The sequence below is a fragment of the Emydura macquarii genome, unplaced genomic scaffold (assembly GCF_026122565.2).
Source record: "Emydura macquarii macquarii isolate MOO-44397 ecotype Brisbane River unplaced genomic scaffold, CSIRO-AGI_Emac_v2 contig_3220, whole genome shotgun sequence".
Classification (NCBI taxonomy): Eukaryota; Metazoa; Chordata; order Testudines; family Chelidae; genus Emydura; species Emydura macquarii.
The window spans coordinates 7954983-7982732 of NW_027133357.1; the positions used below are offsets into that span (position 1 = coordinate 7954983).

At 52.1% G+C, this 27750-nt stretch overlaps 1 protein-coding gene across 8 annotated transcripts; it reads right to left on the reverse strand.

Moving 5' to 3' along the window:
* Positions 1 to 571: 571 nt before the first annotated feature.
* On the reverse strand, positions 572 to 26293 carry LOC137142300 (periphilin-1-like). Of its 8 annotated transcripts, none has more exons than XM_067531589.1 (14): positions 25879 to 26293; positions 13545 to 13620; positions 12527 to 12682; positions 11058 to 11207; positions 9563 to 9712; positions 8633 to 8715; positions 8055 to 8182; positions 7485 to 7540; positions 5792 to 5923; positions 4884 to 5009; positions 3842 to 3937; positions 3370 to 3501; positions 2536 to 2667; positions 572 to 1674 (listed from the first exon to the last, which is right to left on the reverse strand). In XM_067531589.1, the coding sequence occupies exons 2-14, from the start codon at positions 13581 to 13583 to the stop codon at positions 1492 to 1494; spliced, it is 1563 nt and encodes a 520-aa protein (XP_067387690.1). In that variant the 5' UTR covers positions 13584 to 13620; positions 25879 to 26293; the 3' UTR covers positions 572 to 1491. The 8 variants fall into 8 exon arrangements, with proteins under 8 accessions (XP_067387690.1, XP_067387689.1, XP_067387687.1 ...); XM_067531588.1 differs by lacking the exon at positions 25879 to 26293 and adding an exon at positions 23658 to 24067; XM_067531586.1 differs by lacking the exon at positions 25879 to 26293 and adding an exon at positions 23623 to 24006.
* Between the last annotated feature and the right edge of the window lie 1457 nt (positions 26294 to 27750).

The window sequence follows — 27750 nt, forward strand, 5'->3', positions numbered from 1 at the left end:
GCTGATGGGACAGAGCACAGCTTTTAAACAGGAGGGGTGGGTGCTGCGGGACACATATAAGAGGCAGCAGGACATACGGAAGAGCAGGGGAGCTGCAGTCAGGAGCGAGATGCATCAGCAGCGCTGGGTGGGAAGTCCCAGACTGCAGGTACAGAGGATCAGGGCTGCCACGTTTCCACAGAGCTGCTGTGGGACTGAGGACTAAGCCGGCCTAGGGCCACATTTGTAGAAGAGCCCAGCTCTGATTTAGGCAGAAAATTTAGTCAGATTTCCCAAAGAGCCCAGCCTATTGGAGGCAGAGTGCTTGAAAAAAAATCCAGCCCTTAGCTCTTTTAAAAATCCCACCCACTGTAGCTGCCTGCATCATGCCTTCCACCAGGCAGAGCCACCAGTACCTCCTACGGGAGAAATCCCCCAACTGTAGTGTTTTGAAAAAAGCCCAGAAAGGCCCCACCGAACAGCTGCTGCCTTATTTACCAGCGTCCCCATAAGCTCCCTTCAGTGGCTCCTTCTGTGAGCGGCTGTATTCATACTTCTCCCTGCGAGCAGACCGAGATCGAGACAGGAACGCTGACGGCACAGGGGCAGCTGCAGGGGATGCTCCGCTCCCCCGCCTGCCATTTTATTTTTCCGAGGTAAAACAGTTCTCTCCACAAACAAACAAACAAACCATTTAAAGCTCAGGGAAGCCCCTGAGGGACTTTCAGGAGCTCCTTGCACAAAAGCCCGGATCCCCACTGGGTGAAACTACGGCAAGCGTTGGCCTGAAAGGGGCATCCTTCATCACACCCAGCGTGGGCTTCAGTCAGCCCCACCTGACAAGTCTCCACCCTCCCCCTGGCACCTCTTACCCATCCCCACGCAATGGATACCCTTGCCCCATGGTTACTGACCCACTTCGGCCCTCGCACTGCACACTCCTCCCCCAGGAAGTCTCCTCGCTCCCCCTCACCCTTAAACTATGAACCCTCCCCTTCCCCCTTCAAGCCAACAGCCCCTTTCCTGTTCCATGCCGTTGTCCAGCATCAACGCCGTGATTGCAGCCCTCCATGCTGGGGCTCTGCTTCCACCCCATCCCCCACCAGCAAGTCTGTAGCAGTGGGTTTTTCAATTCATCCCAGCCAGATCTGCTGCTGCACGGCTAAGAGAAGGGTGGCTCCAGCCCCAGCAACGCTCCGACCCCCCCCCCTGCATTGATCTCACCCACCACCCATCAGACTCAGCTCCGTAGGGGAACCATACGGCCTGGTTTGGCCAGGACAGTCCCTTTTTTAAGCCCTGTCCTGGCCGTCCCAACTTTTTTGGCAAAAAAGGGGCACAGAGGAACACACGAACGGGGGGAGAGGAGTGGGGCAAGTGGCTTGGACAGTCTTAGCATGTGCGGCTGGCAGGGAGGGCTGGGGCTGGCCCTGGGCTGTGTCCCGTTTTCCCTGTGGGGAAAATATGGCCACCCTACAGATCCAGAGCAGACGTCTGCCGCTGCGGCGCCCCTCACGAGCTGGCGGAGCCCGCGTCGTAGCTGCTGATGAAGTGCTCCAGCTCCTGCAGGCAGTGGCCCCCAACCTGCCGCAGGTTGGCCCGCAGCGCCGAGCCCATCGCCGCCTCCATGGATGGCTCCTTCTGCAGCAGCAAGGCGGCCAGCACAGCGAAGGCCAGGCTGTACTGCTGGTAGGACTGCAGGGAGGGAAGGAGGGCAGTACTCGTCAGACATGGCGGCTGGCAGGTGAGTCCCTAAATTCAAGCTGTGCGCCTGACGTTCCTCCAGATGCCTCGAGGATTGAAGGGCAGCCCCATGAAAACCATCAGTTACCCTAAGATTCAGGCCAGCGGCTCCCCCTAGGGCTGGGGCAGTAATTTGCTGTCATTGATTCCTGCCGCTGTCCTGAGATAGCTTTGCTGGGCAGCCCCAGGACCTCTCCCAGCTCCCGTTCAGACATTCACCCTCAGTCCAGAACCCTTTGCTACCGTGTGACCCTTGGAGGGGAAGGGGTCAGATTCTCAAGCCTCAGTCGCAGGGGAGGACAAATGGTCCAGCCAGCCAACCAATGGTACCAGCCCTCAGACTGTTCCCAGCACCCCCCAACACAGTGCAAGTCTAGGAGAAAATATTTTTCACAGGCCAGGACAGCCACAGGTATAGATTAAAAACAACCAATCCAGGAGGAAGGTGGAGCTAGGAGTGAGCTTGCTTTGATTTCCTAGCACACAACTCACTAGTCCTGACTGGCTCCTGGCTGGTTGCCGGGCTTTGCCTCTGACCACATTCTTCCCAACCCAGGATCACGCTGGTCATTCACATGTAGCAGACACATGGAAGTCTGGGACGCCCCCCCCTGAATCTATGCATCACCTGCCTCCTGTGAAGCACCCACTGCAGCTGTTGCAAGAGATTTGGGGACTTAAGATGAGCTGTGCAGATGATGGAGGTGGTTCGGGAGGGGAAGAGAAACCCAGATCCTGCACCCATCTAGAGCCTCAATGCCTCCCCGCCCCACCCTGCTCCCGGGTAAGCAAGAGGAGATACTTAGATCTTACCAGCTCAATTTCTTCCTTTCTGGCCAGTATGGCAGCAGAACGAAGGTCCTCTGTGGTCTCCAATGAGGTAGCCGCAGCTGAGTAGGCCTGGTGAGGATAGCCTGCGTCCTCCTGAGGAGCGTCCAGCTGCTCCTGCGTTGATTTCAGATAGGGGGAGGGAAGGAGGTTAATCAGCTCTTGGGGAGGACAGGCATTTGCAGGTGCACAAGTGAAACAGGGCTACTGTCAAATCAATCACCCCAAAGTCAAATCCAACAGCTGTGTCCCTGGAGGAGAAGGTTCTGTGAGTGGAGAAGCCAGAGATAAACTCTCCCCCTCATCGCTTGCTGGAACTGGGCACATTACAGGGATGGCTGCAGAGTATTTGAAAGCATTTTTCTGAGCTTTATGCCACCTGCCCCAGCTTCCGGTTTGGGTCGCAAGGGGCAGTTTCCCTTTAAATAAAAAGAACAGTTGATGATAGAGACAGGCACCCATTCAACCCTGTCCAGGTCAGCGGTGATGAAAGGTCGCTCCAGGCAGATCGCTGTTCTTGTCCCTTGCATGAAGGGAGTTTGATGGCTCTGAGCCCAGTTCACAGGGGGCAGGCACCCATGGCACAAAAACCACCACCACACCTGGTAGCCTCAGCAGAGCTGCCAAGAAAGTAATGGCTCATAGGGGATGCTTCCCAGAATCTACTGCCGTGGCACCTGCTTTGAAGCATCCTGCTAGTCCATGCAAAGGATTCTGGGGGTGTTTTGGGAAGCAAAAGTGGGCTGGGCAAGGACTAAATCCCTCTCACACCTAGGGTGCCCACCAGGCAGAATGAGGGGCCAACACGTTAGCTCATACCAGCTCAATTTCTTCCTTTCCCACGGGAGGCAGCTCCTCTGCGATCTCAGACAAGACAGGAGGTAAAGTAGCTAAAGCAGAGACAGCCTGGCTGAGAAGATCCGGGGCCTTCAGGTGGTCTTCCAGCTGGAGCTGCGGAGATTTCAGAGGGGACAAGAGAGGTTACACCATGTCAGAGAATGGGGGCTGTGGGTTTGCCAACGTGGGAGTGAAACAGCGACAGCGAAGACACTGACAAATCAAAGCTAAAAGACTGGATGGGCTGTAGGAATGCTCCCCTTAGCGTGGGTTAGTCTTGTTGCGTCCACTGAAGCACGTCTATAGCTAGTGCAGAGGATTCTGGGAACTACAAGCATCGATGGGGTAGGCGCAATGGAAGGGGGTGACGTTTGGGAAGAGGGCATCTTCCCTTATCCTAAGGCACCAGTGCATCTGATCCAAGGAGAAGGAGAAGGGATGGGTTAGTTCCTACCAGCTCAGTTTCTTCTGTTCTGATGGGATGAAGATCCTCTGTAGTTTCAGGGGTGGCTGGCGGCTCGGCAGTTGCATGGCTGGCTTCCAACTGGACCTGTGGAGTTGTCAGACGGACTGAGGAAGAGTTAGATTGCCCCGAGGGAGGAGGGGGCTGTGGGTGCATGAGTGAAACAGGAGCACGAAGATGCTCCAACCCCACAATCAAACTGCGCAGCTGTAAGGGAGATTCTGCAGGGATAAAATCCCTCTGACGTCTCCAAGCAACGGGGAGCATTACAAAGACTACTATAATAACGATCCCTGGCTCTTAGCGAGTGCTTTTCATCCCTACAACTCACAGCGCTTGACGAAGGAGGCCGGGGTCGCTAGTCCCATTTTACAGATGGGGAAACAAGCACAGTGGAGGGGAAGTGACTTTCCCCAAGTCACCCAGCAGGCCAGTGGCAGCGCTGGGAACAGATCCCAGATCTCCCGAGTCCCAGTCCAATGGTGTAACCACTAGCCAACACTACCTCCTGTTCCACACTGTAGAACACATGAAACACACTTGTAACCCAAGTGCCCCTTTATCCATTTGCTGCTCCAGGGGAAGGGGCAGACTCTTATCTCGGCAGCCTTGCACCTCGACGTCGCCAGCCCTGTAACGCTGCTGCTGGACAGATGCTTATGGTCCCTCTCTGGCGTTTAGCTTGGTGCCCCCCCTCTCCCGTGGACAGGTGCCCGCATCACGTCCCCCGTCATCACTTGTGGCTGCACGTCACCGTCTCTGCCTTCGCAGAGTCCAAGGGACTGACCAGACCATGTAGATGCTACCCACAACCTCTTGCGCCCTGGTTGCCTTAGGAAGCGCCACTGCAGCGAGCGCCAAGGATTATGGGGTGGGGTTTGGAAATTAATGGCAACCCACTGTCAATCTATTCAAGGTGGGCCCATGGAAGGGAAAGATGGGTAGAGGGGACTTCAAATCCCATCTCCTCGCAGAGCACCAATGAGTCTGGCCTCTGGGGAAGAGCAGAAAGCGGGGACGGGTTAGCTCATACCAACTTGATTTCTTCCTCCGGGAGACAAAGCTCCTCCGGGGTCTCGGCCAGGACTGAGTCAGACACCGGAGCGCAGCAGGCCTGGCTGTGATTGTCTGCAGCCTCAAGACTGGCCCCCAGCTGGACCTGCAGAGATTTCAGACGGATGAGGGCTGTCCCAGGGGAGGATTGGAGCTGCAGGTGAACAACGGCCCTGGAAATGCTGACAATCAGTCAGACCAAGGAGCTTCCGTTGCTCTAGAGGAGATTCAGCAACTGGAGATGCCCAGAATAAAATCCATCCCTGTCCCCTCTCTCTCTTCAACGGGGAGCACCACAGAGATGAACGCAGAGCATTCTTTGTGTGTGATTTCCAAATTGCCGCTGGACTGGGAGTTCAGGCTCCCACTGAAAAGCAGCCTATTGATGCAAAGCCATCAGGTGGCCTGTGTAAAGTAAGTTTGGTGGGTCTCAGCCCGAACTTCCCCCTGGACAGCTGCTCACAACACAAAAAGCTGCCATCCTAATTAGCCTCTGTTAGCGCCTTTGCTGGAAGTCTTGGCCAAGCGTCCAAAGATTAAAGGGGAAGATGCTCCCCAGAAGCCTTCACACTGGCTACTTTGACACCCCCTTTGCTGCACTGCCACAGACATCACTAAGGACTCTGGGGTGCCTATGGGATCCAAAGGGGGAACCCTGCAAAAATCTAGGTGGGAGAGGGAAAGGAAGTGACACCTAGGGACAAGAAGAACTAGATCCCCAAGTATCCTACTTAGACTGTCAACCCTTTTGGGCAGCAACTGTCCCTTTGCTACAGAATTGTACAGCACCCAGCACAAGGGGGCTAGGGACTTTCGGGGCTAATGCAATGCCTAGGGCACCAATACCTCTGCTCCAAGGAGCGTGAGAAGAACCAGGTTAGTTCCTACCGGTTCAACTTCTTCTGTTCTCATGGCAGGAAGATCCTCTGTGGTTTCAGGGCAAGCTGGGGATTCAGTAGCCAGCGCAGAGTCAGTCTGGCTGGGAGGTTCTGTGGCTTTCTGGCTAGCTTCCAGCTGGACCTAGAGAGGTTTCAGATGGGATGAGAACAGGAAGCAGGTGAGCTTACGTTACCTCTGCCCGTGCTACAGCTGCTCCCAGAGCTGGTTTAGCTCCATGAATAACAACACGATGTTGGCCATTAGCCTGCCAGTCCAGCACCTTTCACCAGCACTTAATTCACACCCTCACTATGGCAGAACAATCATCAGCCTGTACTTGGGTCCAAGAAAGGGGAAATTAATCTCTCCCTGCTGTGCCTGAGGTTTCTCTCCGCATCTCCAAGAGCTATCCTTGTGAAACCTCAGCAATGAGATGAGAGGGGAAACCTGTTATCCCCTTTTCATACGGCCCCACATCAGACTGGAAGCTGTTTGGGGCAGAGACCTTCTTTCGTTCTGTGTCTGTATAGCCCCTAGCACAATGAGGTGCTGGTCCACAACTGGGCTCCTAGGCGCTACGGTAACACTGGGCAATAAACAATAATGAAATCAGCCTCTCTCCCTCTACCCTGTAGCGCTCTAGTGTCTTACAAATCCCCCACACTGGAGATTGACCAGGAAACCCAGCCCCTCCCCTCCATGACCTAGAGGGGTTTGGTCCCTATCACTGGAGCTGCGGAGTCTTTCTTGGATTTCAGGCCTGAAGAAGGAAAAATAGCAAAGGCTGGAATCTCCTTCCAGGGCCCCCCGTTGCTGTAGCATCTGAGCACTTCAAAATCTTTACTGCACTGATCCTCACAATTCCCCTGTGAGGCAGGGCTATTCTCCCCAAGGTACAGCTGGAGAACGAAGGCACAGAGAGACTAACTGACTTGCCTCAGGTCACATAGGGACACTGTTTGAACCCAGGTCTTTCAAGTGCTAGGTTTATGCCCTAACCACTGGACCAGGCTTCCACTCCTTGGAAGGCAGCCTGGGCTTTTCTCACCATAGCTGGAGCTTCCAGTGTGACTGTGGGCATCTCCCGTCCCTCCCACGTATAGTCCTTGGCTAAAAGTCAGAGGGTGAGATTTCCTAAAGCCATCTCAGGGCGTTGGATGCCCAGTCCCTGTTCAATTGTCACAGGAACCAGACATCCAAATCCCTCAGGCAGCTGCAGAAATGCCAGCCCATCTTTCCAGGCGGACGCTCTCGAGCTGCGGCTGGGGGCAGCTGGGCTCTGGTTTTGCAGGGCTTGTTTCCCGGGGGATACTCATCATGGCCGGCTCCACAGCAGCTAAGGGCCAAGTTCTCCTCTTGGTTACGCTGAAGCAGCCCCATTGACTGGGGAGGGAGGATTTGGTCCCACACTCCATGTGGGGGGCGCCTGCCCCGCGTCTACTGGGTGGATACACAGAAGCGGTCACTCTCCAGGGATGGCCGGCCAGCACCAGCAGAAACACCAGCCACAAGCTCCAAGACCAGCTCTACCCCACCAGCACATCCACCCCTCTTCACCCTGCCCGGCCGGGGTGCAGAGAAGCGTGAGGGGCTGGAATCCAAGACCTGGCGTCTCCCCTCCACCACCCTCCTGGTGGGAAGCAGCCAACAGAGATAGCAGGGAGAGGACAGAGATAGCAGGGAGACGCCGCCCTCCTCTTACCAGTGAGTGGCTCCTTGGGGAGCGGGAGGTCGACAACTTGGAGGACTTGAACTTTTCTGCAGAGACCAACGGGGACAGAATGAGACAGACAGAACGCCGGCACAAGGACGCTGGGCCTCTGGGGGCGGCGCCACATTCTTCCTCCTGAAGGCTTCTGCTTTTAACATTGAGACCCCCCTCTGCCCTCCAGGCCCAGTCCCGTGCAAGATGGAGAAAAATCAAATGGGTTGTGGGCCACCCCTCAGCCCGGGCAGACTCTGCCAGCCAGCCTCTCCTGCAGGCTTTGGGCTTCCTCCCACCCCCGAATCCTTCTCCTAACAAAGCCACCCAGCATGTGCCCCACAATGCCCTGCCTGCAGCTTTTTCTGGGACCCCTGCGATAGATCCCAGGGGATCCAGCCCCAGCCCCCGAGGCCAGAGACGCATCGGTGGCAGGCAGAACTGGCCAGACTTTTTCACCCCGTTAGAGATGCTGCTGAGATGCTGGAATCTAGCTCAGGACAGGGCACTGCCACCCAGGGGCTGTTTGCTGGGGCTGCGGAACCCACACGTCCCTACGGAGGGACTGACCTTTGCAGGAGCCAGGCTGAAAGCGGTGGTAGTGAGGGGCGAATTTCCCCCGGTAGCCGCCTCGGAAAAGGCCGCGGCGATGCTTCCAGCCGCGGCCACGATACTTCTTGGGGAAGTAGCCTTGCTCCCTGTGGACGAAACGGGCGGCTCTGTGAGTAGCTTCTCTCCTTCTGGGTCAAAAGGAAGCGTTAGCCCTGGAGGCTCCATCCGGGCGCTCAAGGCAAAGGGCAGACCCCTGGTCTCAGCCTCTGTCTCTAGCCGGCGCTTGCCTAGCCTGCACCCCAGTCTCACTGGTACCCATTGCCGGCACCCGGAATCCACTCAGCCGCTGAGGTGGACATCTATCCGACCTGGCATTCGGATCCCACCCTGGCACCCCAACCTCCAAGGCTGGGGGTTGCTCCAGCGTGACTGGACATGCTTTCTGGGAAAACCTCGTCTGGGATCCAGCCCACTCAGCCAACCGCTTGGCAGTGGCAGCCTTGGAATTTCAGAGCCTCGGCTCCCCAGGGAACGGGCCGATTCCAGCATCCCCACCAGCCAAAGCACCCTGCTTCCATCAACGCCCAGGCGCTTACCCTGCTGACGCCTGCCAGTCCCAGGAGTTGCTATGCTTCTCCCTCGATATTGGCTCTGGGCAGTGCTGGTTAGGTGGCATGGCCTGAGAAAAGGGACGTTGTACAGAGGTTTGGGGAGCGGCAGGGTGACTCTTACAGAGAGGCTTTGCAGAAGTTCAACAAGGCAGAGCAAAGGGAGACCGAGTAGCTCACTCTGCCTCCCAGAGCGGGGAACAGAACCCAGGCGTCCTGGTTCCCAGTCACCTGATCTATATGCCAAGCAACGCTCCCCTCCCAAGGTGTGGGGATAGAACCCAGGAGTCCTGGTTCCAGTCCCCTTCTTTATACGGCAGACCATGCTACTTCTCTGGAAGCAACTCTTATGAAATTTGATGGCTCAGAACAACAGCGGTGGGAGAAAACGCGCCAGCTATTATGCAGCGTAAGAGGGGTAGGAGGTGTGTGCTGGGAACAATTTTACTCAGCTCCACGCCTTCAGCAAAGAGCCATCAGGATTCGTAGGTGCATCTGTGGTGCTCTAGGGTTCAGTGCAGGGAGCCAGGTGCTGGGGGCAGGGCAGATGCAAGTGACAGACGGACAGATCAGCAGGCAGACTTGCCAGATTCAGGACGCTGTCCTTCCCCAATGTACAGCAGGCCCCCATGAGAGAGAGTGTACAGTGATACAGAAATCAGCTCCAGTGGGTCTACAGCAGAACATGACAGAGGAGAGATTACAGGGCATTTCTCCCTGCGTTTGCAGGGCGGGGTCAGAATTCCTTCTGGTGTGTCCAGCCCGGGAAGGCTCCATTCATTTGGGATCCCCTCCAGGATGTGTGATCAGCCTTGCAGAGATTACACTAGTGTCTTCCCTGCCTTACCGCAGGCCGGCTGCTGCCCGCCTCTCACTATGGTGCCCTGAGCACCAAGGCTCAGCCTACACCCAACTTACCAAGTGCCACCCATCCCCGAAGCCTTCCTCATGTCTCCCACGTTGGTTATCCCACCTGGCTGGCTGCTGATGGTCCTGGGGTGCCCAGCACCTGCCCTCATCACCCCCATAAAAGTCAGCAGGGTAGGGTTCGATGTCTCGGGAAAAGGGCTGCAAAGACACAACACAAGGGGTGAGGGCAGTCATGAGTGAGACACACGGGGATGCACGACCTTCTCTTGTGTCACAGGAACAAAGGTCTCATTCTTAGGGATTGCCAGACTGGATCAGACCCAGGAGGAAGAAGGGGGCAGGCATCTACTCCAGCATCCCATCTCCATCAGTGACAAACAACAGCTGCTTCGAAGGAAGGTGCCAGAACCCCTGCAATGAACAATATGGAATAACTGACCCAGAGGGGAATTTTCTGCCTGACCCCGGCAGTTAGTGGCTATCTCGTACCCTGAAGCATGAGGGTTTGTGGCCTTTACATGGTATTTTTATCCTAAGGAATACAACTGTAGAAGCTCTCACTGCCCCTATACATGTCTCATCCTACTAGGAATCCTATAAAGTTCTTGCCCTCAGTGAGATACCTTCTGGTAATGAGTTGCAGCAGTTCATTTATACACATGGACTAAACAGCGTTTCCTTTTAGGAGCTTTCAATTTCCTTCCAAGGTCACTGGCTGTCTCCTTGTTCTTAGACCAGGTGGGAAGGTCAGCAGGCACTCCCGATCTACCCTCTCCCCCATTCATTATTTTATGATCTTCTCTCGGAGGTTCTCTCTCGGTTACATCACAGAGGGAAGACGGGTGGGTTTCAAAAAAGCGCTCCAGTGGGTGTCAGCTTGAGGAGTGCTATTCGACAGCCGGGGACACCTAAGCACAAAGGTGCAGCGACTTGCCAAAGGTCACACAGCAGCAAGTCAGCGCTAGAACCGAGGGCAGAACCCAGCCGTCCTGACACCCAGGCCCCTACGCTAAACTCTAGACCTGTACGAAACTGGACGGCTTAGGACGGCAGCACTAAGAGGAACACCGTGAGTGGGGGGCGAGGGTCTCGGGTCCAGATAGAAGCCACTAGCACTTTGGGCCCTAGCTAATCCCCACAGGCCTGACTGCCCGTCTCCCTGGCTCTTGCTGGGAGAGAGTCAAGCCCCTCCTTAACCTGTTCCCAGGCTTCAAGGCCTCTGAGAGGCAGGGTCTGGTCAGGACACCGGCAAGAGGCCGTGCTGAACCTCTGACCCTGCTGGGGCTCCCCATTCCTGCACTGCCCTGACTTGTGCCCTCTCCACTGTTCGTTCCTGAGCCCTTAACACTGGGGTCTGAATTCCTCGTTTCCTACCACTCAGGAAGGCTTCATTCATGGGCAGTTCTCCCCACGGAGCCATGACCAGCTTCATCAGCCAAGCAGAGACACACCAGGAACTCTCCCTGCCACCCACAGCCCTTGTACCCTCTGCAGGGAAATGACAGTGCCACCTGCACCGAGGCTCGGCCCGGACCCCACTTACCGAGTGCCACCCATCCTCAAAGTCTTCCTCATGTCTCCCATGTTGGTTATCCCACCTGGCTGGCTGCTGATGGTCCTGGGGTGCCCAGCACCTGCCCTCATCATCTTCGTAAAAGTCAGCAGGGTAGGGTTCGATGTCTCGGGAAAAGGGCTGCAAAAACACAACACAAGGGGTGAGGACAGTCATGAGTGAGACACACGGGGATGCACGACCTTCTCTTGTGTCACAGGGGCAGAGGTCTCATTCATAGGGATTGCCAGACTGGATCAGACCCAGGAGGAAGAAGGGGGGCATCTACTCCAGCATCCCATCTCCATCAGTGACAAACGCCAGCTGCTTCAGAGGAAGGTGCAAGAACCCCTGCAATGAAGAAAATGAAATAACTGGCCCGAAGAGGAATTTTCTGCCTGACCTCATGAGTTGGTGGCTGTCTTGTACCCTGAAGCATGAAGGTTTATAGCCTTTATGTGGTGTTTTTATCCTGTGGAACGTAACTGCAAAATGTTCACATTCTCCACATCAGTAAATGTCCATTCCCCTTTCTGCCCGCCTCCCGATAGCTTGCAACAGTGAGTTCCAGGGGTTAATTACGTGTTGTGTAAATACAAGCACCTGCTCCAGCCAGTTTTGATCACTGTCCCCTTATTCCCATGCCATCAAGGAAGGTGAATTAGACCAACCCATTTACCTTTTCTCTGCCAGTCACTGTTTTGTGCCCCTCCGTTGCTGCTTCATCACAGCCGGAAGGGACACATCTGGGGCACTTAACTGCGGGGTAGGTGGGCAAGCCCTGTTTGCTTTTGCTAACTGCTGGGTAAACCAAGGCAAGAAGAGGTTGAGTGACTTGCCCAGAATCATACAGCCAGGATTAGAGCCCAGGTGTCCAGACACTCAGGCCCCTGCGAGAGCACTCGGCCTCTCTGGGAGTGAGCTGCAGGAAACTGGGTGGCCTGGAACAGCAGCAGCCAGTGGCAGGCGACACACCTAAGATGTCCTGCTGGAAAGCATTAGCAGGCAGGACACTGGCTGGTCCTCAGGGGCCTCATTCCCTCCTCCCCACAGAGATGACTCAGACCCTGCAGGGAGAGAACCAAGCCCCTTGGCCTGTTCCCATGTCCCCTTGTCACCCCTGGGAAGCAGGACCGGGTCAGGACACCTGGCAGAGCCAATCTGGACCCTCTGCCCCTCACTGGGCTCCCTTCCCCCGCGGTGCACTGGCCTAACATCCTCCTACTGCTAGTTCCTGACCCCTTCACACCCCATCTTGTTTTCCCCACTGCTCAGGAAGGAACCGCCCAGACCTGTGACCAAGCGGCGATTGTGTTTGGGTGCCCCAGGAATTCTCCCCAGGACATCTTCCTCGCTACCCACGCCCCATGCACCTGCCCTAACCCCAGCTCAACTGCTGCCCACTTCCCACACTCTGCCTGGGAACGACATCGCTCGAGGCTCAGCCCAGACCCACTTACTGAGTGCCACAGGTCCCTGAAGCCTTCCTCACATCTCCCGTGCCGGGGATCCCAGTTGGCTGCCTGCTGGTGGTCCTGGGGCGCCCATCCCCTGTCCTCGACACCCCTGTGAAAGTCAGGAGGATAGGCCGGGGGCTCGATGTCTTGGGGACAGGGCTGCAAAGATGATACAAGTGGCACAGGGGTGAGGCAGTGACGACCGTGACACACAGGGAGGCAGGATCTTCTCCTCTATCACAGTGACAGAGGTCTCCTGGCTGCCTCTCAGCAGATGGATTGCGGGGGGCACAGTTAAATGGGTGGGAACTGGTACATTTTTAACCGCCCATGGGAAATGATTCTTGAAGCAAATGGGAGACCGAAACCACTCTTATTCCATGTTCTTCCCATTCCCAAAGCATCACAGCAAACCAGAGGCACAAGTCAGCAACGAGTCCCCTGAACCAGGCTTAGCTTCTGATGTAGGCAGGCCAGAACTGTTCCCAGTCCCACGACATAAGGCCTGGCTGAGACATGGAGTCAATGGATTTACACCAGAGATGGAGCTTGCTCTGCAGCTGCGAAAGAGGTGTGACTAGCCCCCAAGCTCATCTCAACTGGCTGTTAACTCTGGATCCTAATGATGGAGATTTACACTATTTGATGCCATCAGCCCTTTTACTGCAGGTTGTATTGGTGGAAACAACCCAGCTATTCTGGGAGCACAGGAGGAAAACCATCATCCTCTCTCCCCCCACCAGCCCTGAACACACTCTGGTTCCCACTTGGAAAGAGAGGGAAGTAGACTGAGAAGGGAGAAAACGAGACTTCTCCTGTCACTGGTGACTTTATTACTCTGTCCATGCTTACAACTCGCCTCTCCCCAGCCATGTCCAGGGCTCACTGAACCACCTGGAAATTAACCCTTTGTCTGCCAGGGAACGAGCCAATTCTGCAACGGTCCCATCTCTGCCCCAGTACCAGGCTGTGCCATCCTCTCCCCTCCTTGCCTCTCGGCTGGGTCACCGAAGCCACTTACATGGTAGAAGCCATTTGGGTGCCCTCTTCCAGGGAACATCTTGTTGCGCAAGGCGAAACCCCTCCTTGTTCAAGCCCTGGGAGAAAAGGGGGCAGGGGAGGGAAATGTGTTGCGAGTTCAATTTGTTAACGACTGAGACGCCACAAGCATTATTAATCAATCAACCCAAACAGAAAGGCCACACATTTCCAGTCCAGAGAACAGTTCAGTGGCAGCTGTAGTGACGGGGCTCCTCTATTCCAAAGCTACCGCTCAACCCCCAGCCCTTGATACCCCACTGGTTTATCCCAGCTGGCGCTCTGCAGGTAGCTACACCAACTTCCTTTTCCTAACATTTTACACAACTGCAAAGCAACCACATTTCCATGCCTTTAGGGCGTGATTTATACACTTCTGCATGATTGCAGACCTGTGTGCCACACCACATTCAGTTGCTACTAATTTTCCATTATTTCTCTTAGCCAAACTATGCCAAATTTTGCTGGTAAAGCGTACAGTCAATTGCTGGACCACCTTTTCATAGAATCATAGAAGATGAGGGTTGGGAGGGACCTCAGGAGGTCATCTAGTCCAACCCCCTGCTCAAAGCACGACCAACCCTAACTAAATCATCCTAGCCAGGGCTTTGTCAAGCCGGGCCTTAAAGACCTCTAAGGATGGAGATTCCACCACCTTCTTTGGTTTGTTATGAAGTATAGTGAAGAGATGAAATAACCAGGTTTGAAGAGCTGGCCCTATTATTGGCCCGTCGACCAAAGTCAGCTTTTTCAACAAAACGATGCCAGTACACACAACTTCAACCACTCCCCCACCGACACAACTGCCCTGTTTTTTCGACAAAATAAAGCCACCTTGACAAGAGGCGTAGAGCTTTTTTCGCACAACTTAAATTGACAAAGCGTCAGTGCAGACACCAGGGTTGGTTATGCCGTGGTAAATGACATCCGGAAGTGTCCCACCATGCCCATCCTGACTGCTCTGGCCATCAGTTTGAACTCCGCTCTTCTGCAGCCATCCGCCTCTCCCGCTTTAAAGTCCTGGGAATTTTTGAAATTCCATTTCCTGCTTGATTGACATAGAGAGTTTGCATTTCTTCTTCCCTGCTGACCACGGCGGTTCCACGCACCAAACGCTCTTCTGCTTGGAGCACACCAGAGCTTCTGGATCTCATCAGCATATGGGGAGAGTTGGACATGCAGTCCCCGCTCTGCTCTAGCCGAAGGAACTTTGATACCTACGGCCAGATGTCTCGTGCCATGACGGAGAAGGGCTATGGACAGGACATGCTACAGTGCCGAGTGAAAATCAAGGAGCTGCTGTAGGGCTTCCAAAAGGCCAGGGAGGCAAATAGTCGCTCTGGTGCAAATCCAAACAACCTGCCACTTCTATAAGGAGCTGGAAGCTATCCTCAGCAATGCCCCATCTCCACCCTCAAGACACCCATGGATACCTCTGCATTCCTGGGGGCAGCAGACACCAGACTCGACCCCAACGAGGAAGTCATTGATGAGGAGGTGGAGTTGGACGAGGAACTGGAACCAGGGACCGGGTCATTTGGTGACGTGGGGAGTCAGGGTCTCTTTGCACATGCACTGCTTTCACTGTCGATGCTAGAACACCAAGTGTGGACGCGCTTTGGCGACACAGTGAGTGCTGTGTGGACGGGCGCAAGCGTTGTAATCACAGCGCGTTCTGATCACTGACGTAACTTGCGAAGACAAAACTTTCTAGTGTGGACAAGGCCCTAAGTGCCAGTGAAAACCCAGAGACAATTTTTTTTTTATGCAAACTATTTATTTGACAGAATCACAGACGTGCAGCAAAAGGTTATACAAAATGCTTCTTCCTAATAAGCCTCAATTCCCCAAGCATAAACTGTTACTTGGGGTTCTGCCAACCCAAAGCTCTTGGTAACTTTACTCGGTGTGAGGTGGTGTCAGGAAATAAATCAAATGGAGACCTGGCCATGCAGCTGATAGAGGGGCTGGTAGAAATAGTATAACGCAAGAGTGCTCTCACTTAAAGCTATGCTTTACTTAGGCTCAAGCACTTACACACGTCCACAACAGGTTAGTAACCCCCCCCCTTCAAAAGCTACCTAAGTTTGGGGTGGAGACAGTGACGGCTTTCCAACTGGCCTGATCTTCCAGCTGTCGTTGGAAGGTCCGAAAGCCGTGTCCAAGAAGAGATCCCAAAGAGTCCAAATCTCCCCCCGCCCCATTTATCCTTGTTAGTAGACAATAATATGTCAAAAAAGAAAAAGAAAAAAACTTCTTGGGCAAGCAGTTTCAAGGCCTAAGGTTGCCAGAGTGCTAATTAACTAGATGTGTTCCTACAGAATCTGCATGTCTTGAAGCCTGGGACAAACATCCCCCGGAGGGCATGCATAAATAAGCGTCTTGGGCTTTTCCTGAAACACAGATCCCAGCACCTCCACCAGAGCATCAGGGAGGGGCGCAGGGTCAGGCAAAGGTTGAGCAAGAGGCTCCCCTTCCCTCTTGCCTTAGTCACCCCAAGGTTGCTTAGATCTGCAGAAAGGCTACCAATTTTAGCTGCTGTTAGCAACAAGTATGATAATCAACATTATGCTATCAAGTGGTCACTGGCCTTTTTACTGGTCTATCAAAATCTCCCCGTACAAAACCGTCAGTATCTATGTTGGCCCTACACAATATCCCGATTGGTGTAGCTACTAGTTCTAGATGGAAGCCGCTTTTTTTCTTGAGCGTGTGGTCTGGTTCAACATCCCCCTGCGGCAGGGTGTTGGCTACCCTGAAGCCCTCTGGCTCAAAAGTCCCTCGTAGCAGGGTCCTGGCTACCCTGGGGCTTTTCCATCTTACAGCATCACAGGCCTCTTCGGTTGTTAATTGGGGGTGAGTGACGAACATCTGATATTCCCCTTTTTGCACAGGAGTCACGTGTTCCTGAGACATGCCCTGTTCGCATTTCATGGCTTGTTTTTCTGATTAATTTTGGGAGGGACAAGAGGGACAGACTGAGGGCCGGCTGACATTTGCTTTCTCATCAATCATTCACTTGGGCTCCTGATGTTGTGCTGTCCAGAAGGGTCAGTCGACCCGGGTCAGATCGTTGCAAGTCCACCATTTACATGTCTTCTGTGTGTACACTAAATGAACTGGCCACTGACTGACCATGACCCATAGGCCTTCCAGACCAGCACCAATACACACAGCGCCCCCGATCAAACATCTATGGCATATAGTTCATGTCAGCGCCCAAGCGCAATCTTGGTTATTTTCCATACACCCTGTCTAATGCTAAAGAGACCCTGCTCCTAGAACTCGCTAGCACATTCAGACTTGTCGAGCTTTACCACACTTTATGTCAACCACAGCCATTTACAGTAATTCAGCAGCATATTGCCAACAATTGAATAGAGGGAAAAGGTTCAATACGATACCAGTTTCCAGCAAGCAGTCTCACACAGCCCGACTGAATTCACCTTACAAAGAAGGCCTGATTCCAGAGCTACACCCTCAAGCTATCCTTTTTCTAGCCAACCCATTCACAAGTAACAGGATACTGTATGCATCATCTGAGGCTAGATTTAACCAATTGTCTTTCTACTTTGTTTTTCCAGTACCATGGTGTACCCGTTTGCTCTCTGTTCTGAACACAGGCATTCCCGGTACCTAGGGCGTGAAAACACTCCCTACGCTTGTACCAGAGAAGAACACTCATCTATCTTGTCCTTATCTTTGGGACATTCCAGAACTGGTTTGAGAGAATGACTCCCTACCCGTTACTATAGTAAACGGCCACATTTTCTGTTCCTGACAGTTTTACTATCTACTAAAGCCAAAGTTTACTGCAGCTAATGCAAGGGGATATATGACACTCAGCACAAGGATACAGGATTACAGAAAGACATAGGCCAGTTCAGGCTATGTAACTGTGAGAAATATGTATACAGTCTAACATCATGTTGATATGGTGGGCTTAACGCACATTGATGTATGTCGTCTGAACAGTACATATTGATCATGTGATATGAATTTATTAGCCCAGCATATATTGGTCAACAGTTTCAGGGGAGTTAGCTGTTAATGCGTATGCCAGAGTCACTGGATGACAGGGAGAGAGAGCACTACAGGGTAGGAGCGAACATGCTCGTGATAAGAGAGCCCCCCCATGGGATGGGGGAGAAGGCTAAAAAGGCCGAATATTGGACACAGTGTTGGTAGATAATACTCTGATTAACTTTACTGATTACAATGTAAATTCACCCATTCCACAAATATACTACACCAGAGTCCGAAGATAGGATGCAGTCCCGATGGCCAGTCGGGGTCCGATGCAGTCTTAAGGCGTGGGGAGCCAGCACTAGTTGGGGCTCTGGCTCGATGTCAGACTCCAAAATACAGATGTTTCGGTCCATCTTTTATAGCCCGTTCCATCGCGTCATCTATCTTGTCGTTGTGTTCGCCTTTCTATGGCCTTGGCCATGCACCCACGACTTCCAGCGAAAAGTCCCAGGTCGGCTGCCATCACCCTTCTTCACCAGTTATTATTTTCACACAATGGAATGTCCTGAGCAGGCCCTTAACTTCAACTTTCTGATTTAATACTTTCGAATGTATGCACACACTCCTATCAAGCTCACCTCATGCCTACTGGGCCTCAATGACCCGTAACATATTACACTGGATATAAGTAGATATATTTTTATGGATCCCAACACCTGTCTTCACAGGTTCACAGGGAGTGGTTTGCAGCCCAGCTGGCTCAATGGAGTTAGCAGAACACGGCTGAGAAGCTCCCTTACTCGTCACCAGTTCATACCGGCTCACCTCTCAGACGGCTTGCCCTCAATGGAAATCCATGGCACATCTTCAAGAACAGCTCTGGGGCATGTCCCCTAACAACCATTCCCTTCCTCCAGATGGCCCTTCTCGCAGAGGACTCAGCTGAAATCTATGTCTCCTCCCCATAGCTTCCCTCCCTTGTTTGGGACTTAAAAGAAATCAGATGCTGATGTATAGCCATGGACAGAATATCTAAAGAGGTGATGTAGCCAATGCTACAGTACAGCCAGCCTAACACCCCTTCAGCCATGCTAGCCTGTATCTTAACAGGGGTTTCTCAACAGCACTGAGCTAATTCAACTGAAAATCATCCCCTTTTGAACATCAAGACAGGACCCTAGTGGCAGGTCCCTAGAGGATAACAGCCTACTTCTGCTATCAGGGAATGGCATTGCTCCTTTAGCTCAATATGTAGAGCAGGGGTTCTCAAACTGGGGTCACGAGATTATGGGGGGGGGGGAGAGATCATGAGCTGTCAGCTCCCATGCATGCCAGTAAGGATGGCATGGCATGGGGAGGGGTCATTACTTTTGTGGGCGGGGGGGGGGGGGGGGATCGGATCATAGCCTGAAATATTTTCAAAGAGGGTCCCAGCAAAGAAAGTTTGAGAATCTCTGATATAGAGGCTCATGTTTTTAGTGCTGAAGGGCAGAGTTCAAATTTCACCAACGACCCGTGTATGTGTGTGTGGTGGGGGGTTCATTACACAAACTACATCTACAGCTGCTCCAGGTACGGGATTCATGGAACTGTCTGCTTCCTCAAAGGCAGTAGCAGGGGATCCCGCTCGTATTTATGATGTAAGGGCGGTTATTATTGTTATCCACGTTGCCATTGGGGCCCCAGCCATGGACCAGGGCCCCATTAGGCTAGGGACTGTGCCAACAGGCTGCAGTCCCTCATCCACTTTATCACCTGTATCAGATGGCAAGGAACCAGACGCTCACTCCCTTCCATCACTGTCTCAGGGGGTTGTCACAAATATGCAGGAGGACACTGCCCACGCTGTTTCCCCCCACCCCCGACAGTGGTTCCACACACAGACTCTGGCAATGGGGAGTGAATCATGGAGGTGGGCAGGGCTGCATTTCCTGACAGGACAGGAAACCCAGCGTGTTGGTGTTATCTGCCCTGGCAGGAGCTGGGGACGGGAAATCAGCAAACCTCTGCCCCTCCCTCCCCCACCCCCCAAAGCACTTGAGACCGCAGTCAGCCTGGGGCTGGAGAAGGGGTTGTTCCAAAATGAGCAACTCTTGGTCCCCACCTCTCTGCAGGGAAATGGCCATGGACTCAAATCAAGCCTCGAACCAGTCCTGGAAAACAGCTGGTGCTAAGCAGGATGGACCGGGCAAAACTACGGATGGAAAACACTGACGACAAGCAGCCAAAGATCTGATCCAAAGCCTACTGACCCCAACTGTCCACTGACAGCCGGCATTGGACTGAGCCTCAAGGGCATGAGCAGACCGCCTTCTTTCCCACAAGCAGCCCCGTGACCTGCAGTGGGCGACTCCGGCCGTGCAATCTATCGCGCCGAGCCTTTGCGGGGAGAACGCCGGAAACCCCCCTCCTCCCCTGGCCTAAGGTGACGTGCGCTGACCTTCAGAGAACACCCCAAAAAACATCCCCGGGCCCTGTCCTGGACCTGCAGCAGAATGCAGATGTTCTCAGCCCCTACTGAAGTTTATAGGTGCTGAGCATACTTAGCCCCAAGAGGGGACTGAGGCTGGTTATTTTTAGTCGCTCTCATTCAATACACTGTGCATGTCCATCCCCTGCAATGTTCAATGGACGCCTCGGATTTAAATTTGGCTCCAGTCAGTCACTTTGTAAACAGAAGCTCTTATAAAAACTATGACCTGTAGGAAGGACATTGCACACTCCAAAATCCCGTGAAAACTCTTTCAAATAGATAAACACTGTCCTGCCCTCTGCAACCCAAACACTGCTCCATTAAGAGTCTGAAAGCAAAACTGACAGCAAACAAAAATGAAGCTGGCATCATCCATTTACACTGTGAGAAATGCAACAAGAACCAGGAAACAAACGAGATGCAACAGCAAAGAGCAGAGCCCAGGAAGGGTAGCTTAAGGTTCTATTCCAGCTCTGGCTCAGTGTGTGACCTCCTGTCCCCTCTCTGGGCCTCAGTTTCCCACCCATAGAGTTGGGGTAATGAAACTTCTATGCCTTTGAGAGCACGGGTGGAGGAACTGGCCATTCATTTTCACAAGACAAATGCAGTACTGCTAATCCAAATGTTCCAACATCACGGAGTCAGACCCCCCCAGAATCATTCCATCTAAAAAAATATTGGGGGGGGGGATCTTTTTATTTTCCTTCTGATTTCTGGGCATTCAGGGTGCATTCAGGTCACAATTTCACGCTCTCTCTGTAACCAGAAGGGCTAGAAACTTATTTTTCCTTTTAATGAAAACCATGATTCTCAACTAATCACATCTCTCTGAGTGCTGGAGCTTTAAAATAAACAGGAAATATTACAAGAGTCCCAATAAAACCATGTGAGCAGGCAGCACTGGCTTGCCTCTCAAAATAGACCATTTGATTCCACCACCAACCAACTTTGGCTTTTGAATAAGGAACTCGAAACAAGTAAATGCCCAGGCAGGCTGAGCACAGGGGCGGTTCGTTTTTATAAATGCCATTTTCATTTAATAAATGGGGGTGGGGAGGCGGCAGGGAGCCTTTTGTTAGAAACTTCCCCAATAAAAGTTGTGGACTTCCAAATTGTACACTGAAGGCTTGTCCACACTTTGACAGTTAATTCAGATTAAGGTAGGGTTTAGAATAAGAGCATCCACACATGGAATTTATCAGGAATATCTGATCCGCTTTAAATTCACACTTTACCTTATTTTGGATTAAATTTTCATGTATAGACAAACCCTTATTCTGCAATAAGAGTGTCCCGTCCCCCCCATGGAGTTATTCAGGAATAACAATAGAATAGCAATTCCTGAATAACTCCATGGATAGACAAGCCCCTAGGACTGGATCTTAGAGCAACCCTTTAACTCAGTGTTTCTCAACCAGGGGTATGCATACCCCTCGAGGTACACAAAGGTCTTCCAGTGGGGTACATCAACTCAGCTAGATATTTGCATAGCTTTACAATAGGCTACATGAAAACCACTAGTGAAGTCAGTACCAACTAAAATTTCATAAACAATGACTTGTTTATACTGCTCTATTTGTTATACACCGAAATGAAAGTACAATATTTATATTCCAATCGATGTAGTTTATAATTATATGGTAAAAATGAGAAAATAAGCAATTTTTCAATAACAGTGTGCTGGGCCAGCTTTGTATTTTTATGTCTAATGTTGTAAGCAAATAGTTTTTAAGTGAGGTGAAACTTGGGGGTACGCAAGACAAATCAGACTCCAGAAAGGGGTACAATAATCTGGAAAGATTGAGAACCGCTGCTTTAGCTAATTGTATGTGCCTATTTTTGCTGCCTTCATTTTATCTTCTCCTCCCTCCACTGTGTTCTATACAGACTCCCCTCCACCCCTCTCCCTTGCATCTTGTTCCCCTTTCAGCCTCTGATCCTGCAATCAGATCTGCATACAGCTCTGTGTGGGCCCACGAATGTTCCTCCCCATATCTGGTCGCAGGTTTGGCATACAACTCCCCAATCCTACAAGCACTTTACACGTGGGACTACTAGTCACGCACAGACGTGCTTGCAGGATCAGGCCTTACAGGGGGCTGGGGCTGTCTCTTGTTTTCACACAGCAACCAGCATAAATCAGGGTCTCCAAGCACAGCTACAATCCAAACCTTTGGTGCTCGTCCTATGGATCTCAGCCTGTCCTGCCTTTCCACAATGAAGCAATTAATAACCAGGACAGCTGGCCCATCTTCCATCCCAGGAGCTCAATGTGCTTTATAAACCTTAAAGCAGGGGTTCCCAAATGGTGGGCCATGGCCCAAGGGTGGCTCATGACACAGTCCCCAGCAGTCCACCATCACGGGAGGACTTGGTGGGGAGGGAGGCCGGGGCGATGCCAAGGGCTCTGTGCGTCCAGGTCAGTTTCCCCGCATGGGCTGGGTAACGGTGACCGCGCCGTCCAGGCTCAGGTAGGTGTCCTTGGTGCACGCAAGCCATTGGGTAGCAGTGGCCACAGTGAGCGCGCAGGGCGGGCGCTGTGCTAACTAGGGACTGAGCACCCCCTCGGACAAGGCCTTGCACCCTGAGCTACGCCCCTTCACGCACTCAGTCCCCAGCTATCCCCTGCCCGCACCCTGCGCTGGCTGAAAACTGAAGAGGAGATCAGGCTGAGCCTCGCTAACCCATGTCCCCGGCTGCGCAAGGAGAAGCAGGCGGGTCCCAATCCCATGAAGGGAACGCCGGGTCCGTCAGTTATTTGGTATTTGTATTTACAGCATTTGATTCTTTCCTAGCGAGCAGAGAGCTGGGCTGGGGCTTTACTGACACCGCGCAGAAATTCAGATTTCACACTTGGAAAAAAAACCCAGCAGCTGAAAACACAAGGTAGGGTTGGGAGTTGGACAACTATTTTGTTTCAAAAATCAACCACCGCCCGCCGCCATGAGTTCGTAACACCTGCGTCAGGGGTGCCCAGGGTGCAGTTTCACACACGATTGCCTTTCCCCGCTTTGAACACAAGTCTGCTCTCAACCTTTCTTTAAAGTCTGCCAGAGCCATGCGGTTTGAAAGCTCTCGAAGCGTTTCCTGCAGCGCAGGCTGCGGGCCAGTTTTACCAGCCCCACTGTTGGAAAGGAAGAGGAAACATGTTCACGGTCTATTTACACAACGGCTGGTGCTCCTCGGGCAGTGGCAGCGGTGGGCCGCAGCGCCTCTGCCAGCTGCACAGGTGGGCTTCAGGGGGGAAAGTCTGGGACCCCCCCCCCCGCCTTAAAGGATTTGCAAACATGCAGGGACGAATCACCCCGCAGGAAGAGAGGCCAGGTGACATTTTGCTAATAAAAGCCAGAAGGCCCAGGGCAAAACACTGACCTTTGCAATCATCTGCATCGGGGGCATCGTTCGCTATAGGGCAAGGGGGGGGGAGGTCTCTGTGCCCCACTTCTCTCCCCCCCACTTTGCAGGTGACAATGCAATCACACATGGTCCGCGTGCCGACAAAACTTCGCACCCCCGGAATTGGTCTGCCACGCCCCCCCGCGCCGTGCAATGCACCCCCACATCGCTCACCCTAAGCCTGCCTCCCTTGACTCCCCTCCGCCCCCAAACTCCCACTCACCGGGGTGTAGGATCGGGCCCACGCCGTTCACTCACCCCCACTCCAGCCGCGGTGGGCGTCCTGCCTCCCTCGGAAACGTGCCCAGCTCCGAGCACAGATCAGCTGAGCCCCACCGCCGGGGGGGGGAGCGGCTGCAGCCGGCCAGCCCAGCCAGAGATCTGTGCCTGGGGCTCGGTCCGGGCTGGACAGACACCAGCCCCCCTCCTCCCCCCGCTGCGAGGTTATCCGCACATCACACGCCCTGGCGGGGCAGCTGGGGTCGCAGCCCGGCGTGTGCCTGGTGCAACAACTACACAGCGGACGGAAGAGACCCGGGGAGGGGAAACAGCCGACTGCAGCTTCCTTCCAGCGCCGAGAGCCCGAGCAGGCTTGGAGTATTTCTTCTGACGCCCCTGCACTGGAGCCGAGCCTGGGGGAGGGGGAAACAGGAAAGCCGCCTGCTGCTGGATTGCCCTGGGTGGATGTGGGTTGTGGCCCCCCCCGGGAGCTGGCATTAACACCTCAGTGAGTGAAGCCACTGGCTGCCGAGGTGTGAGAGGTTGCACCTTCCCAGCTGCCGCTGTGATTGTGGGAGACTGAAGGCCGTTTTCCCGGAGGACCAGGAGGACGGCTGGCTGCATCTCCCTGAACCCCCTGACCCTGCTTGAGTCTGCAGCACATCTGGGCCCGGGCAGCCTGCCTCTGCATGGCCCTTCCTGGCTTTTAAACTCTGCAGAAAACCACACCAGTGGCAGCGGGAGGAGGTGGCCTGGGCGCTGCCTGGGTTGTAGAGCCTTTCCCTGGGACAGAAGACATCAAAAAGCTGCCTCTTGCTGCAAATACGCCAGCCATCCATGTAGTAAAAGACCAGCTGCCCCCTTCTTCTGCTTCCTGCTGCCAACAGGGGAGAGGGTGCTGCCTGGTGTTAGAACACTGGATTGTGAAGCGGAAGATGTAGGTTCTGTTTTCTGGCTACGATACAAGGAGATGGGGACAAAGAGGCACTTTCTAGTCCAACGTCCCAAATACAAAGGCGGGTGAGAAGGTATTTGCTCCAGCACTCCTTTGTTAGACACACATCCTTTAATGCTTTGGAGCACACAGGTGCAGATTATTAAAACTAGCTTATCTCTAAACATTTTATTCTAACTATTGCTGGATGAGGAATGCCGGACACTTGAGGCTGAGACTGTCAGGTTTATTACTTGAAACCTTTATTTGAACCAAAAGCACGGCTTTGCCTTTACAATTAAAAAGCAATGAATGACAGTTATACGACAAAAATATTGGCCAGTTACCTTCTTCTGGCATGTAGGCGGGTCACGATGGATTTCTCCTACCAGTCTCCAACTACGCCCTTCCACTCTGGCATGTTTATGCCTTTCCACAGTATGACAATCCAATAAACTATACAATATGCATGCGCAGGCTTCAGTTTACCTAACATTTGCTGTCCACGCTATTTTCATGTCAGCATGTCACCCAACTCCAGACAGGGAATTCCCTGTTTTTCCCAGTACCGTCACTTTTTGGCCATTGTATTTGATGTATGTAGAGGGTATTGATTAACTTCGTTTTATCTCTGTCTTTCAACACAGTACAGACGTGCCTAAGTGCCATGTTTTGAATTCACCCAAGTCTTTCTGGAGACAACAAGGTCGCCAGGGGCAAACGGCCTCCGAAATTACGGGAGCGGTTTGAAGGGTGCCTCAAGACACTAAGGCGGTTCGTATATATTCCTTTTAAGACAGAGTGTGAGGCTTAGAAACGGTAACTTAGAAAAATTTGGCAAACTATTCAGATTCTTAACCATTTAGTAGTTTTTATTTATCAACTCACTAGAACAACTATTTGAATTAAATTTTCTTTTACTAATCCACTTTTATATAATTACAGACAACAACAATTGATTACAATGATTGCAATTTAAGGCACAAAACTTACACCCAAGTCGTTCGAGAGTTACAAAAACTCCTGCAGCAATTTGCCCTTTTGGGACAAATCGAAGGGTGCCCACAATTGAGACTAACACCCGAGTCTTTTGAAGGTTTTAGCCTTTGCGGCAAGTCTTAAGACTCGAGGGGTGGCCGCTAGATGTTACTACAAATTGTCTTCTCTAATTCGTTTACAAATTCTTAACACACAAATGGAACTTAAAAAACAACTAATAATTACAAAGCAAGTGCAAAGAGCAGTTATTCCAACAGTTATAGCCAAAATCACTCCTGGAATACAAGTAGAATTATGGCTAGTTTTACATTTACATTCACCACTCACCACATGTAGAGATGAACTCAGTAGCAGCAAAGATAACAAATGTTTCATGACCTGGTTCTTCTTATTTAGCACTGATTTTCATCCAGGTGGAACCTCTATCGTATTCACACCCAGGTTATCATCCGCGGGACAAGTCCCAACGGGTTATCAGCTCAGTTACCTGACTATTCTAATGCAATGTCGAGGCGACGAGCCGGAGAAAGGCGTGATGGTTAATCAGACCCTCTACGCAGTGCGATTCTGGTGCACTCCTTTCTTGACGTATGGCTCTCCGATTTGGGCTTGCCTGACAATCCCTTTTATCTCTCCTCCGGCCTATACGTCTGCCAAGCCACTTATGGACATTTTTTACGTCACTTTGTCGGTCCCTTCTTGGGTAGTCCCCAGGCCAGAAGGTCGTCCTTGATCGGGTGTAACTTGCCAAATAAAAGTTGCAGTGACTGCAAACTTCCAAATTTGGGCCAGGAACTGCTGTGCTCACAAGTTCCCCTTATTCCAAATTCAACTGGTCACTGTTCGGTCAGGGTTTTTTGCTGCCTGAGTTTCTCTTCCCAGGTGGCTTACAACTTCTACCTCCTTATCCATTACACAAGATTAATAACTTCCCCTTATCTATTAAAAAAATAGCTAGGAACAATTATAAGGACAGATGGCTACAAAACAACTTGAAGCACAATTAACAATCCTCAATGGATTTTTCCATTCATCACATAACATTTTCCATTGTAAAACAAGTCCAACAGATACTTCTTCGCCTATAAATCAATTACTTGTCTCTTTCTCAACATGGACTCAGGGCACACACACACAATACAATGATTTTAACCCGTTACAACAAGTACAAAACATCACCTTTGTCCTACCAGCGTCCACATGAGGCAATACTAATATCAAAGCAAAGACTATGTTGTTGTAGCCGTGTTGGTCCCAGGATATTAGAGAGACAAGATGGGCGAGGCAGTATCTTTTACTGGACCAACTTTTGTTGGTGAGAGAGACAAGCTTTCTTGCTTACACCTGAAGAAGAGCTCTGTGTGAGCTCAAAAGCTTGTCTCTTTCACCAACAGAAGTTGGTGCAATGAAAGCAAAAACTAGCCAAAGTCAGTTAGCTTAGCACCTATATTACCCTGGCCTGCATGCATGACCCATGCCTTATGATCTTTCCAACAATATATTTTCACACACACAACATATTAACTAACCCCAAATCCTTCTAACTAATAGAATTTTACCAGGATAAATAAAATTCTATCTTGATATCTCATTACACCTTCCTCGCTACTCAGTCCAGCGTCTTTTCATTGCTTTCATGTGTTCCATTATTTCTTACAACAGTCTTATTCTTACTTGTCTGCTGCTTGTGGCCTTGGAGTTGCTGGATGGCAAGGTCTGACCCATCCCTATCCATCTACGACCTAGCCTGTCTTACTAGGGAGATCTGCACCTGGCTAGTAAATCATCCATTTGTCTGGGTTGCTTTGCCCCGTTATCTGCGCAGACCGAGAATCCACTGTAGATAAGACGCAAATCAGCTTTGTGCTTTTTACAACCTCTGAAGCTGTCTTAGCCAGGTTTTGAGAGCTGCGTCAAAGAGACGCACACAGAAAGCAGAAAAATTCCCTTTTACATTTTCCCACAAAAGCACTAACTTCATACTATCGACTTCTCTAACACTACTTAATATGCATTTATCTAACACAGTTAATGATATGAAATGCATCATAAATGCAAAATGTTATCAATGGCTACAGTTCCCTCAGTGTTCAAGCTGTCAGTACACTGCCATCTGCTGGCTTTGGAGAGATTCACAGCCCCACATCACTGAACAGCCTTGTTACCCGCACGTGGTGTCTCCCATGCACTTCAAACCAA

Bases quoted from the DNA above. Each gene is read 5' to 3' on its own strand.
- LOC137142300 (XM_067531589.1), bottom strand. From the start codon at position 13,583: ATGTTCCCTGGAAGAGGGCACCCAAATGGCTTCTACCAT. The intron at 11,208-12,526 runs GTAAGTGGGTCT...GTGTTTTTGCAG, and splicing joins TCAGGGACCTGTGGCACTCA to CCCTTTTCCCGAGACATCGA. The intron at 9,713-11,057 runs GTAAGTGGGGTC...GTGTCTTTGCAG, and splicing joins TTGAGGATGGGTGGCACTCG to CCCTTTTCCCGAGACATCGA.